Source organism: Panthera pardus, unplaced genomic scaffold (assembly GCF_024362965.1).
Source record: "Panthera pardus isolate Hobbes unplaced genomic scaffold, ASM2436296v1 HiC_scaffold_6, whole genome shotgun sequence".
NCBI classification, from domain to species: domain Eukaryota; kingdom Metazoa; phylum Chordata; class Mammalia; order Carnivora; family Felidae; genus Panthera; species Panthera pardus.
The window spans coordinates 28,890,866-28,903,840 of record NW_026526991.1 but is presented as its reverse complement, the minus strand read 5'-3'; the positions used below and the strand labels follow the sequence as shown (position 1 = coordinate 28,903,840).

General features: G+C 37.3%; 1 protein-coding gene across 2 annotated transcripts in view; it reads right to left on the bottom strand.

The window, feature by feature from the left end:
* DCN (decorin) overlaps positions 1–12,975 on the bottom strand; it is a 43,135-nt gene that overhangs the window by 10,576 nt on the left and 19,584 nt on the right. For both annotated transcript variants that reach the window (XM_019446416.2, XM_019446417.2), the window contains exons 4-5: positions 6,134–6,347; positions 5,257–5,370 (exon numbers count right to left, since the gene is read on the bottom strand). In XM_019446416.2, the coding sequence (XP_019301961.1) occupies positions 5,257–5,370; positions 6,134–6,347 (328 nt within the window). The remainder of the gene's footprint in view (positions 1–5,256; positions 5,371–6,133; positions 6,348–12,975) is intronic.

The following is a 12,975-nucleotide window of genomic DNA, read 5'->3' as shown; positions in this document are numbered from 1 at the left end:
AATTTAACTAAGTATCTCATTCATGGGCATTATTAATAATTGACGCTGATATACTGTGCTGGCTTCAGTCTTAATCAGCTTTTCTGCATTAAAAATCAAACACATGGGACGCCTGGGTGGCTCAGGAGGTTTAAGCGTCTGACTTCAGCTCAGGTCATGATCTCACGGTTTCATGGGTTCGAGCCCCACGTTGGGCTCTGTGCTGACAGCTCGGGGCCTGGAGCCTGCTTCGGATTCTGTGTTTCCCTCTGACCCTCCCCCACTCATGCTCTATCTCTCTCTGTCTCTCAAAAATAAAAAAAAGAAACAAGAAAACTTTTAAATAAATCAAATGCAGAAACAAACCCAACATCAAATTCCTCTGCAACATGGATGTGTCCAAAGAGCTAAAGATTACTTGGACCTTTCAAATCAAGACTGTTCCCCTACACAAGAGGAATGTGGAGGCCTATAATCAAGCGACCTGCCATATGTAGAACACCTGGGGAAATAATTTCAGATCCAAAGTATCCACAAAACCTCTGGATAGTGCTTCTTGAAAGGCTATGACTTCTAAAAATTTAGTAATATTAATATAAAAGTTTAAATATTTTATTTTCATTTCCTCCTGCCATCTGAGGATGCATTATGCTTTTATACAGCTTTTTAAAGGGCATATTGTTCCACTTACAAGAATAGCACCAACCACGAAGAAAAGAGCAAATTGGTTACATGTAGAACTAACATCTGCTTAGCAGAGAGTGTCGGTTATTTGTCCATAAAGAACAAAATTGGAAAACTGTAGGTTATGTTCGGCATGAAATTGTCATTGCGTTGTCACTGAATTCTATCAGTACTGTCTATTTTTTTTTTTAATTTTTTTTTCAACGTTTTTAATTTCTTTTTGGGACAGAGAGAGACAGAGCATGAATGGGGGAGGGGCAGAGAGAGAGGGAGACACAGAATCGGAAACAGGCTCCAGGCTCCGAGCCATCAGCCCAGAGCCTGACGCGGGGCTCGAACTCACGGACCGCGAGATCGTGACCTGGCTGCGCGAGATCGTGACCTGGCTGAAGTCCGACGCTTAACCGACTGCGCCACTCAGGCGCCCCAGTACTGTCTATTTAATGTAAAAGTTTAGTCCATATTTGATTTGACCTTAGTATTAGTTTCTCTATGGTGCTATGTTTTGTGTGGGAGCTGCTGAGGAAGGAATTTCTACTCCCTGCAAGTCTGAAACGTGGTGAACTCTGTGGCACTTTCCCTAATTTAGCTCATTTACTTGTTTCAGTTTACAAACTATTTTTTGTTAATCCCTGTTCATAGACGAAGAAACAGAGACTCAAAGTTACAAATTTGGAGACTATCTAGCTGCTAAGTAGGGAAGGTAAAATGTTCCCAGACAGTCAAAGGGAGTTAAATTGAACTATAGTTGCTCTTAACTGAATGAAATGAAGTTGAGACAGCATGAGAGAAGCAAGAGGGACTTAACTCCCATAAAGCCACTGGTCTGAGGCAAAGGTTAAAAGTTTCCATATACTTAGAGACAAATACCTCCTTCTGGGAAAGCGAACAAATGAGATAATAGTCATTACGAGTAATGGTTGTCTGGGCAAAATTAGAAGTAACAATTTAAAGCCTGCTTGCACAAGTATTTCTATTTTCCAGGAGCCCTAAAAGAATGTCAACCATAAAGGCATTCTAGGATTGTCTCTTGTCCACTGAAAACTAACGACCGCAGATAACGACCGTGGGATTGAAGAATGCTTCCCAAATCCTAGCCCCTCTCCCCTAGGAAAAATGCCTTTACAAGTCTTGCACAATACCCTTTCAGAGAGCAACAGTTCTCTTTCTTGTCGGCTCCCTTGTACACAAGTTATCTCTAATAAACTCCACCCACACTCTTTCCCCTCACTTCAGTGTTCATTTCTATGACACTGAGACTCAAGAACCTAGTCTCCGGGGTCCGGTAACAAAATCACAATTGCACAGTTCTTATGACTAAATATCATGAAAACACAGTCACTCTTGGAAGAAGGGATTCTAACCACTCAAGTCTCTTTAGAATACACAAGTGTGGATTTTTAAAATACTCCCATATGTAATTAATGAGGGACTTTATAACAAACCATATTGAATACACATCATTTCTTCCCTATCACCATGAAAAGATAGTATTAAAATGTAGTGTCTCTAGAACAACAATTATCATCACATCCATAACTCTTACCAAGGTTCTAAGTGTCTTCCCTTTTGCAATGTCAGTTTCCCCAAAGTTAAGGTATAGCCAGGAGAAAGTTTGTGGAAGAAAACTTTGCAATAAGATAGAGAGAGGCAAATTTACAAAGAATACCATTAATCTTTGCCACTGTAGCGCTTAGCTAAGGAACCTACACTCTACTTACTTTTTTTGTTGCTTTCCCTTTTCATTTTTAAGGTAAATATGAGAGCTTACCTTGGGCCAGGTACTATGCATGCACATTCAAGTCTTATTTGTGTCTATCCTCACAAATATACTAGAAGATAGGTGTCACTAATACCTCCGTAGATAGTAAAACTGAGGTTTTAGAGATGTGCAATAATTAGCCTAAAGTCACAGAAAGACTAAGTGGCTGAGCCAGACCTCTCACTCCTGTTTTCTAAGTGGAGAAACCATAACTCATCACTTCATTCCACGGCCTTGTGTTTCCATCAGTGATGGTAGACCATTAATGTGGACATTAAGCCTCCCAGAGGCAGCTGATGTTCTGGTGTAAGAATCCAGCCTAAGAGAGGCAGACTCATGTATTTCATCAGCATAAATATGCATAAGAGAGAGGACTTAGGTAAGCAGCAGAATACAGTGGTCACGCACATGGGCTCTGACATCAGCACAGCACAGTCCCAGCTTGGCCACCTCCAAACTCCAAGACCTTGGTCACAATTTACTTCATGTCGTTAAGCTTTGGTTTTCCGTATTTATTAAGCAGGCATGATAATATTCCTAGAGAGGAATGGTTTGAGATTCATATAGAAAAATCCACAAAAAGCATTTGGCACAATACCTGCTACTAAATAAGGGCTGAACAAAATTTAGTTACTGTAATTTTTATAGTAAGTGTTTAATAAATAAAAGTAAGCTAGAAATGGTGAGAAGAGAGTACATAGAATAGGGAGAAGATGTGAGGAATATAGATCCCTAAGTGATGAAATGTGTCACTGAAAGATATTTTGGAGGATGCATTAAAAAGGACAGCAAAATCCACCTGTCTTTCTCTGTATGGCTTAGGTGGATCCTGAGAAACATAACAGAAACCCATGGGGGAGGGGAAGGAAAAAAAAAAAAAAAAAAAAAGAGGTTAGAGTGGGAGAGAGCCAAAGCATTAGAGACTGTTAAAAACTGAGAACAAACTGAGGGTTGATGGGGGGTGGGAGGGAGGGCAGGGTGGGAGGGAGGGCAGGGTGGGTGATGGGTATTGAGGAGGGCACCTTTTGGGATGAGCACTGGGTGTTGTATGGAAACCAATTTGACAGTAAATTTCATATATTAAAAAATAAAAAAAAATAAAAATAAATAAAAATAAAAAAAATGAATAAACATTAAAAAAAATTTAAAAAAAAAAAAAAAAAAAAGGACAGCAAAATCAAAGACTGGTTCCAGTTTTTTTATTTGGCCTTCTATAGCTCTATGGCCGTAGGCAAAATGTATGCGTATATATTCTATACAAAAATATAATTAAATAATTAAAATATTACTAAAACTGATGTGCCTGGGTGGTTCAGTCGGTTGAGCATCTGACTTCCACTCAGGTCATGATCTCACAGTCGTGGGAATGAACCCTGCATCGAGCCCCACATTGAGCGTGAAGCCTGCTTGGGATCCTCTCTGCCCCTCTCCCTCTCTGTCTTACACTCTCACACTCTCTTTCTCAAAACAAATAAATATTTTTTTAAAGAATGACACTCGTTACATGCAACAAGTTGGAGGCTCAATATGAAAGTGCTTTATAAACTATAAATGAGTATCTATCATCTATCTATCTATCTATCTATTATCTATCTATATCAGTAGTTGCTGTTATGGGCATAAAAACATCTTCTGTAGCAAAAAGACTATGGAGAGAGCAAGGGGTAGTAAGAAACCATTCTATGGAATATGTACTCACAGGAGCTGACGTTTCTGTGGAAGCACAATAAAAGGTAATTGTTTTCTGTGGGCAAGAACCTACATTTTGTGCCCAGTCCAAGAACAAGATATCTAAGCTGAGAAAGGGCCAGATGGAGGGGAAACTTGGAGAATACAGCTGGGCTTTTGAAAGATTAAAACCCTGGGCCAGGTAAAATGTGAAAATTAGAGGAATTTCTTTATGGTGATTAGATTTCTTTTCTTTATGGCTTATGTGTCTCTCTCAGGTAGCCCTTAGCACAATGACCTTAACCCCATGGCTGTGTAGTGATTGCTATTTATTTTCTGGCTTTGCTCTAGGTAATAAGGTCCATGAAGGCAGGCAGTATACCCTATTCACTGTCCTGTCTCCAGTGTTTGGTACTTTGCCTAAGCAAAATGAGTGTTAAAACATTTTTACAAATAATGAAAGGTAATATTAATCCACTATTTATTTACTTACATGCCTGATATTTTTCTAATTAGTTATTTAATCATTAGACAATCTAATGAGTTGTATGTTGGTGTTATTACCACTTTACCAATAAAGAAGTTAAGGCATAAATATTGAATAACTTGTCCAAGGTCTTAGAGCCAGTTAGGGACACACTGAACTCAAGCAAATAGACCAAAATACATATTCTCTACAACACTATTATATAAGACTTATTATATAAGTGGCCACTATGGATCCTCTTATTCAGAGAGTAAGATGGAAAGGAATTCACTAAAAGATTGGAGACTCAAAGTAAAAATTGGCTCAATTTCTGAGGTGTTCCCGTGTATCTTTTTTCCTTTAACACCAGCAAGGGATTCTATTCTTTAAATAACTGTACTTTTTCCCCTGTGCTCTCACAATTCTTTAACATGAAATCATTATGTGTAAGTTATATCTTAGAAGAGACTTTATAGGTCTCGCCATCTCTACAATGAGTCTAAATGGCCCAGGGGTCATCCAGGCTCAATAGAAACAAGGGTAGACAATTTACTGGAAATAACTGGAAATGTCCAGTAAAGACAATTTACTGGAAGTTGGCTGCTTCAGTCACCGTTTAAATTTCCAAAACAATTTTTTTGAATGTTAAAGTTGTTATATTTGGATGTTCAAACTGCTTTGGAGAATTTTCTATCACCTTGCGGGATGGTGGTTATATTGGTGTCGGCAATGCGGATGTAGGACAGCTTCTTCATTCCCTGGAAGGCTCCATTTTCAATTCCCGAGCTCTTCAGTGGGTTGGTGCCCAGTTCTACAAATGCAAAAAGTGCAAAGTTCTTAGAGAACAATATTAGGATATTGCAAATCAGAGTCGTGTCTGTTTCAACAAGGAGTTTAAGAGAAATTTGGGTCAATAACAGCTTGACTGAAAAACAAAACAGAAATTAATGAACACGCTCTTCATAGGGATGGCAAACTAAGGTAAAATTTTCTCTCATTAAAACAAACAAAAACCAAACAATAACAATAAAACACAAAGATTTGTGGTAAAAGCAATAGGTTTGCCTGGAAATCAACAAACACAAGTGTTTATAAGTCACACTTATGGTGGGGCTATTACTTTCCTGAGATGAGTTGCAATGCTAAATAATCTGAAACTAGCATTTTGTAATCCAATTATAAAATCACCATTTGTTATCACGATTAGAACACATTTGTTAAAACAAATGATTTATGAATGTTCACAATAGAAACAATCCCCACAGTGGAAAGGTATCCCCCACACATCTCTAATTAATTACTTAATTCCATCCATTCCATTGCATCTTGGCCATACACGAGGGTGACTTTGGGCCTACAGTTTTCTCCACACTCCCAGATCCTTAAGATTGAGGAACAAAAACATTGTAAAGCACAGATTCAAAATCTCATGTCTGCTGGTCTTGCTACTGTTCCTGGTATAGGCTAAAGACATGCCAGTTCTAGCTAATTTCCCTTCCTGCAGCTAAAGCTTACTTGGAATCTTTTAAGGTGAACCTTCAATCCTGGCCTTAGAGTTATAAGAATATCTGTACCTACGACGATCATCTGGTTCAGGCCATTGAACACAGCTTTTCGCACTTTGGTGATCTCATTCTCGTGAGCACGCAGCTCCTGAAGAGTTTTGGGCATTTTTTCTGGCAATTCCTTCAGATGATTCTTGGACAGATAAAGTCGTTCCAATTTCAACAAAGGTGTAAATGCTCCAGGGCTGATTTTGCTAATTTTGTTGTTGACAAGGATCAACGTCTGTAGATAGTGAACAAAAACAACATATATATAATAGGTGTGTAGTTTATTTATTTCATTCATGAGACTAACAGAGAAATCTACAAAACTGCAAGAGATCAGAAAAGAATTAACCAAATGTGATTCTTTCATTTCAGAAGTGTAATGAGGATCTGAACATCAGAAATTAAGGTGATGAAATATAGATTATAATATAGATACAGAGACACTTAATTTTTCAACAGTAAATACTCCTAAAGATTGAAATTATGAGAGTAACCCAAAATGCCTGAAAACAAGCCAATGCCACAGGCATCCATCCCCCAGTCAACTTTTTAACCTAAAAATCCATATTCATTGACTGCTGTCACAGATTCCACTGCAATAGGATGGCATTGATTTGTCCTGTCATCAGCAATGCAAGACATAAAATTTTCTTGCAGCCTTACAAATTTAGATAAAACTTTTCCCCAAAAGTTTGCCAAATTGGTATATTATGTTGTAGCTCACTGTAATTTCTTTGGATTTCTTGGTCACTTGAAAGGTAAAATCAACTTCCTTTTGTTCGGTATTTTATGGAAAGAAAGATTTGCATGATCACAATACTTCTCATTTTTATTACATTTTAATATATTTAATAACTGGTTTATAGAAAATAAAGATATAGTTAACATGAAATGCAGAGCCTTAATATTTTTTATTCTGTTTTTGTCCTTTTTACATATAAGGTTTTATATAGTCAAGTATGTTAATATTTTTGGTAATTCTTAAATTTTTGTTCCTGCCTTCTCCTAATATAGAAAATTACTTCTGGGGCGCCTGGGTGGCTCAGTCGGTTGAGCGTCCGACTTAGGCTCAGGTCACGATCTCACAGTCCATGAGTTCGAGCCCCGCGTCGGGCTCTGGGCTGATGGCTCAGAGCCTGGAGCCTGCTTCCGATTCTGTGTCTCCCTCTCTCTCTGCCCCTCCCCCGTTCATGCTCTGTCTCTCTCTGTCCCAAAAATAAATAAACGTTAAAAAAAAATTTTTAAAAAAATTAAAAAAAAAAAAAGAAAAGAAAATTACTTCTCATTCCTTATTGTTACACATATAGCTATTGCTAAACTTAGTTTGGGGCTACTTCTTTCTTTTCCAATGATATGTATGTCTATAGAACCATACTTCTTATTATTCCAAGTCTTCTTGTCAACTAATCCTATGGGATTCAGGATAATTTTATCCAGGTCTGAGAAACTTGCTTTTCAGTTGTAGTTCACTTTGTGCATATATGAAAATGCACGGGGACAAAAAATAAAACAATGAGAACTTACACTATCAGAAATGCAGAAATACTTTCTGAAGGTAACAGCTGGTAGGTTAACCCATGTACATCCTCATGTTGTTCCCATTATTTGACTAATTAAACCTTATCACAAGTAACAATCTTTTAACTGATCCTAAAAGATGCATGGGTTGGTTAAAACAAAATCCCAGGAAATCCCAAAGCATATTACAAAAAATTCAAACACCCGCCATGGTTCAAGTCATAGGATATTAATATTTACAAGCAAAATGTCCAGGAAATTAGTAACAGCAGAACTAGAAGAGCGGTCTAAGAGGAGCTGCATCGTTGAAAGACACCCAACATGGCAGATGCTTAATTAATTATGAAGAAAGAGGAGAGCATCTATTGCCATCTATGGAAGAAAACTCTGAAAGCTTGGCATCAGTAAATGTATTAAACGTGGTCTGAAAATCTGCTTCTTTTACGTTAAATGTCAAAACCTATTATGCAGAATCACCCTGATGATGCATTACCTGTTATTTCAGCCAATAAAATATTACTTTGTTCACTAGGTAATAATTAAATAACACCTCTACCTGTGAGCACGCCATAGTACTATCCGCCGTTAAGTTTTAGTGGCAGTAGGACACTTGCCCCAATTATTTCTTCAGTACACTGGGAATAATAATAGCACCTACAGGGGGTTATTGTGAGAGTCAAAGCACAGTGATGCATATGGACTTCTTTGCAAAGCACTTTTCAAATGGCATTGCTGGTTGAATGTCTTAATCCAGTGGAAATCACACCTGCTTTCAAATTAAAATACATTTGAAAAATAAATATAAGCTATGAAAATTTCGGTCATAATGAGGTAAACTTTTAAGAGCTATATGAGCTAGAACTTCACCGAAAACAAATCCACAAGCGAAAACAAAGTTATTTGTGTATATACAGTATTGGTAAAGATGGCTGATGTTAGTTCCATGCACACTGATACCTATTTAAGAAAGCACACTCATAAAATAACAGGCAATGACAAGATTGTAAGATAGGAATAAACTAACTACATTGGCTAACGCCAAAGGCCAGCAAAAGCAGAACCTCAGGTAGTCATCAGGAGATCAGCTAATGAAAAGAAGGAACCTCTTCCCATAAACAGCCTGAGATGATCTCTGAAAATGGTTCACCTCTCACTTGATCCAGAAAATCCTACAAAATCATGCAAGCCGAGACAATCAAATCTTTGTGTTCACTTTAAAAATGCACGTGAGATTTCCCAGGACATCAAGGAAAAGCCACCGATTATCTGAAGGATGTCACTTTGCAGAAGCCACATGTGCCACCCTGTCACTACGATCGTGGAGTTGGTAGCTGTGCCCAGGCCAGAGAGTGAAGCTGGACACAGGTGGCTCAGAAAGAGTGCCGAGTTTTTACTGAATATGCTTAAAAAGTGCAGAGAGTAGAGCTGAACTTAAGGGTTTAGATGTAGATTCTCTGGTCATTGAGCACATCCAAGTGAACAAAGCCAAGATGCAGGAGTTAAACTTATAGGGCTTATGGTTGGATTAACCCCTACCTGAGATAATCCTTACTGTAAAAGAGCAGATTCCTCTTAAATCAGAAGAGGAGGATGCACAGAACAAAAAGATATCACAGAAGAAACTGAAGAAACAAAAACTTATGGCCCAGAGTCAATTCTGCAAAAGATAAATGCAAACAAGAGTGAAAACAGAAAGAAAAGAAAAAGGAAAGAAAGAAAGAAAGAAAGAAAGAAAGAAAGAAAGAAAGAAAGAAAGAAGAGAAAAGAGAAAGACAAGTAGAATCGACTCATCAAGACTTTGCTAAGAGGTGAGAGAAGTCAGAGGAGAAGAGAACTTACTGCTTGCGGGCAGGAAATGACTTGAGCATCACATAGACTAAAATTGAAGCATAGCCTCAAAAATCAGCACAACCTACTTCCTTTCCTTGGTAACTAAATAAAAAGGGATCTAGCCTGGGAGGTATGGTAGAGGAGATGAAAAGAAAACAGGCAATGGAAATGGAGTGGAAGAAAGAATAAAAGCATTTTCACCACCTTCATCCAAGAAGGTGATCGAAAGTTACAAACTTCCAGTTAAATGAGGGCTGGGATGTAAGGTACAACATTACGACTGCAGCCAACATTGGGGTATGGTATATTTGAAGGGTGCTAAGAGAGTAAGTCTTAAAAGGTCTCCTCGCAAGGTCACAAGGAAAAATACATTTTTTTTTCTTTTCACACACAAACACACACACACACACACACACATTGTTCAAGATGAAGGATATTAACTAAACTTATTGTGGTGATCACTTTGCAATATATGAAGTCATTATGCTGTATACCTTAAACTTATACAGTGCTGTGTGTCAATTATATTTCAACACAATTGAAACAAAAAAATGTTAAAGCCTGACTTAGTATTATTTCTCCAAAACCACTAATGCAGGTTTATACTGTACCAGGTATCGTTTTAAGGGACTGTATGGTTACTATCATTTTTATAGGCAATAAACGTACAGAGTCAATTCAGAATGCTCTCAAGTTTGCATCCCAAGATTTGGCTCTTATTTGCTGTGTGACTAGGAACAAGTAACTGAATAAGTAACCTCTCTGTGCCTGAGTGTCCTCATCTGTATAAGGGAGTTATCAAGAGTGTCTACCTCATAAGAAGAGTTGTAAGAATTACATAAGTGACTGTATATAGGTATTAAGCCTAGTATGTAGTAATTGCTACACAAATGTTTGTTATTATGAAACTTTTGACAATTTTTTATTTTTAATTAAAAAGAACTTCCTTACTAGATTTATTAAGCATTTATTCAAAGGAAATATATGAAAAGTTGGCATTGTAATACTTAATTTTCCATTATTTCACAGAATAATTATGTTTTTTCTATTACATAGAAAAGTATTATATTACATTTCTATAAGTATAAAACTACTCTTGCACAGCATATACTACTCATTATGAGACACAGAGTTTAAATTGATCAAATTATTGAGAAAAAAGGAAGCTTTCTGTTAAATCCTTTCTATTTTAATCTTTGCTAAATTTTCATTTCTCTTCTTCCTTCTCATTCAAGCGTGCCTTTCCTGGCTGAAATTATAACGTTTATTTGCAAAATAACAAGTTTAGAAATGATCATGAATGAAAGAGTAAGAGAAAAATAGCTGGTTAACATTCCCTGAACAGTTGGAAGCTCTAATAAACTCTTCCTCTCTTCAATGTATACTTTGAAGTAGAAGGAAAGAGATTCCAAGATAGTAGTTGCCTAAAACATACTGAGAGGGAGACGTGGAAAAGAAAGAACATCTTATTACAAATGCCAGATTTAATGAGAGTGTCACAGAAACTAGATATCTCTTATTTAAGGCTATAAGGAGGTCAAACAAATTATTCAGATTATACTTAAACATACAGTAATTTGAGATTAGAGTAAGAGAATTCTCCTTCCTTAAAAAAGTACCTTTAGGGTGAAGTTATAAAAATAAAATGAAGCCTTTAAATTTTAGCTCATTGGAAATAACATTAAATTTTTCTTAATCTTCTAACATATTCAATGACAGTTTGAAGAGTCATTAACAGACTGTGTTGGTTTCACCATCAGCTCACTCCAAGTGAAAACATACCATGAAGGCAGAGAAAACGTGAGTTGGGGCTCAGGTCTGTATCTTATCAGTAGAAATGGATCCCATCGCTTCAAGATTTGAGATCTCTAGCTCACGCCTTATCTTCACTCTTTGCAGCCTGTATCTTTCCCTCCAGCCAACTCCTGTATCTGCTTATTTTCTTTGCCTTGCCTGTCCTTTCACACAGAAAACCTCTTTTCTTCTCTTCCTTTCAAAATTCTGCTAACCCTCTAGATCCTTTGTCCAATATTCTCTCAAATACTAACTGGTAACCTGATGTAGGACATGTCTGATTTGACTCTTTCTTAGTACCCATAACATTATCTCTACATCTCATAACTATGCAATTCTCTCCCTTTTTTTTCTGAAAATTCTAATGCTTTACATTGTATTTTTAATGTTAAGCAAAACTCTGCTCCCCTGAAATTTCCACTCAGTTGCCAATAGGACAATTCTGTCACTTTGTAGTTGAAGTAAGTAAATTCAATTTCTCTTCTCCAATATGGCCCTTCATATATGTCACTCGTGACCTTTTTTCATTCAATTTAGATGTCCGCATCTCTGTCAACTGTGCCTATAAGAGATGATTTCCAGATTCTTTATCCCCATGATGATAATTCTGAAGATACTTAAAGGTTAATGCCCTTCTAAAAATGTCTTGCCCAGGACCAGACTCAATACTTCAAGAGGGGCCTACAGTGAGGTGTTTGGCATTTATTATGGACATTGAAACCCAGCTTCTTTATAATAAGCGTGCAATGATATTCTGAGGGGAGACTACATTCTACTCATCCCACAGGTAGAGAGCTGGACTAAAAATACAGTTCATAGGGATTCTGATGACCTACCTGAAAAGGCAATGCCCTTTCTCTTACAGAAGGCTGCCTTAGCAATACTTAACCCTATTTGATTGGGTTGGTCTTTCTCCATTTATAACGTACTTTCTCCCAACTACAGTTATACTCATTCTTTGTTCTATGTGACCTTCCTCTATGTCCTGGGAAGTGAACTTGGAAACTGCCTAACCCAGATGACCCTAACCTCTGACCTCTCATTAGGTTCATCCATAGGAGACACTGACAGGAAATCAGGAGGTGGGAATACAGTTCCCCACTTCTCTCAAAGTGGGCTTGCATACTTCATAACGCTTTGTTGGCTCCTATATCCCTTTGTAAATAGTCCCTTCAGTAAAGCCTTCTCTGTGAACCCTTTTGAGAGTGCCATTAATTTTCTGCTGGAATCCTATCCGGTACACTGGATGTGTGACACTATAATAATGACAATAAAAGCACAGATACAGACAAGAATGAAGCATGCATACTCCTGCATACAAAGCAAGATCTAGATATATAGATATAGATGTTTGGAGATAGAATTATATTTACTAAGTAAAACATGGATGTTTATCCCTTTTTCTATTGGTGCCAATCTTTGAGCCTTTAAAACACTTGCACCTCTTAGAAAATGAATGAAAGAAAACAAAAAGAAATAAATGAATGCTAAGATCAGTAGTCCATTTTGTTCGCCTAATGAAGTACTATCTAACTGGGGAGATAAAGACTTTTATTCATGAAACATAAGAGAAGATTAAGATATATGTATTTTTAGGAAGCAAATACTAAAGATATATGGGGTATATGCAAGAAAACTGGCTGACTTTTAGGGGTTAATGAATACGATGCTTTGCGCCCCTCTCGCTCCCTAAACAGAGAATTTAATCAACACTTATGTGT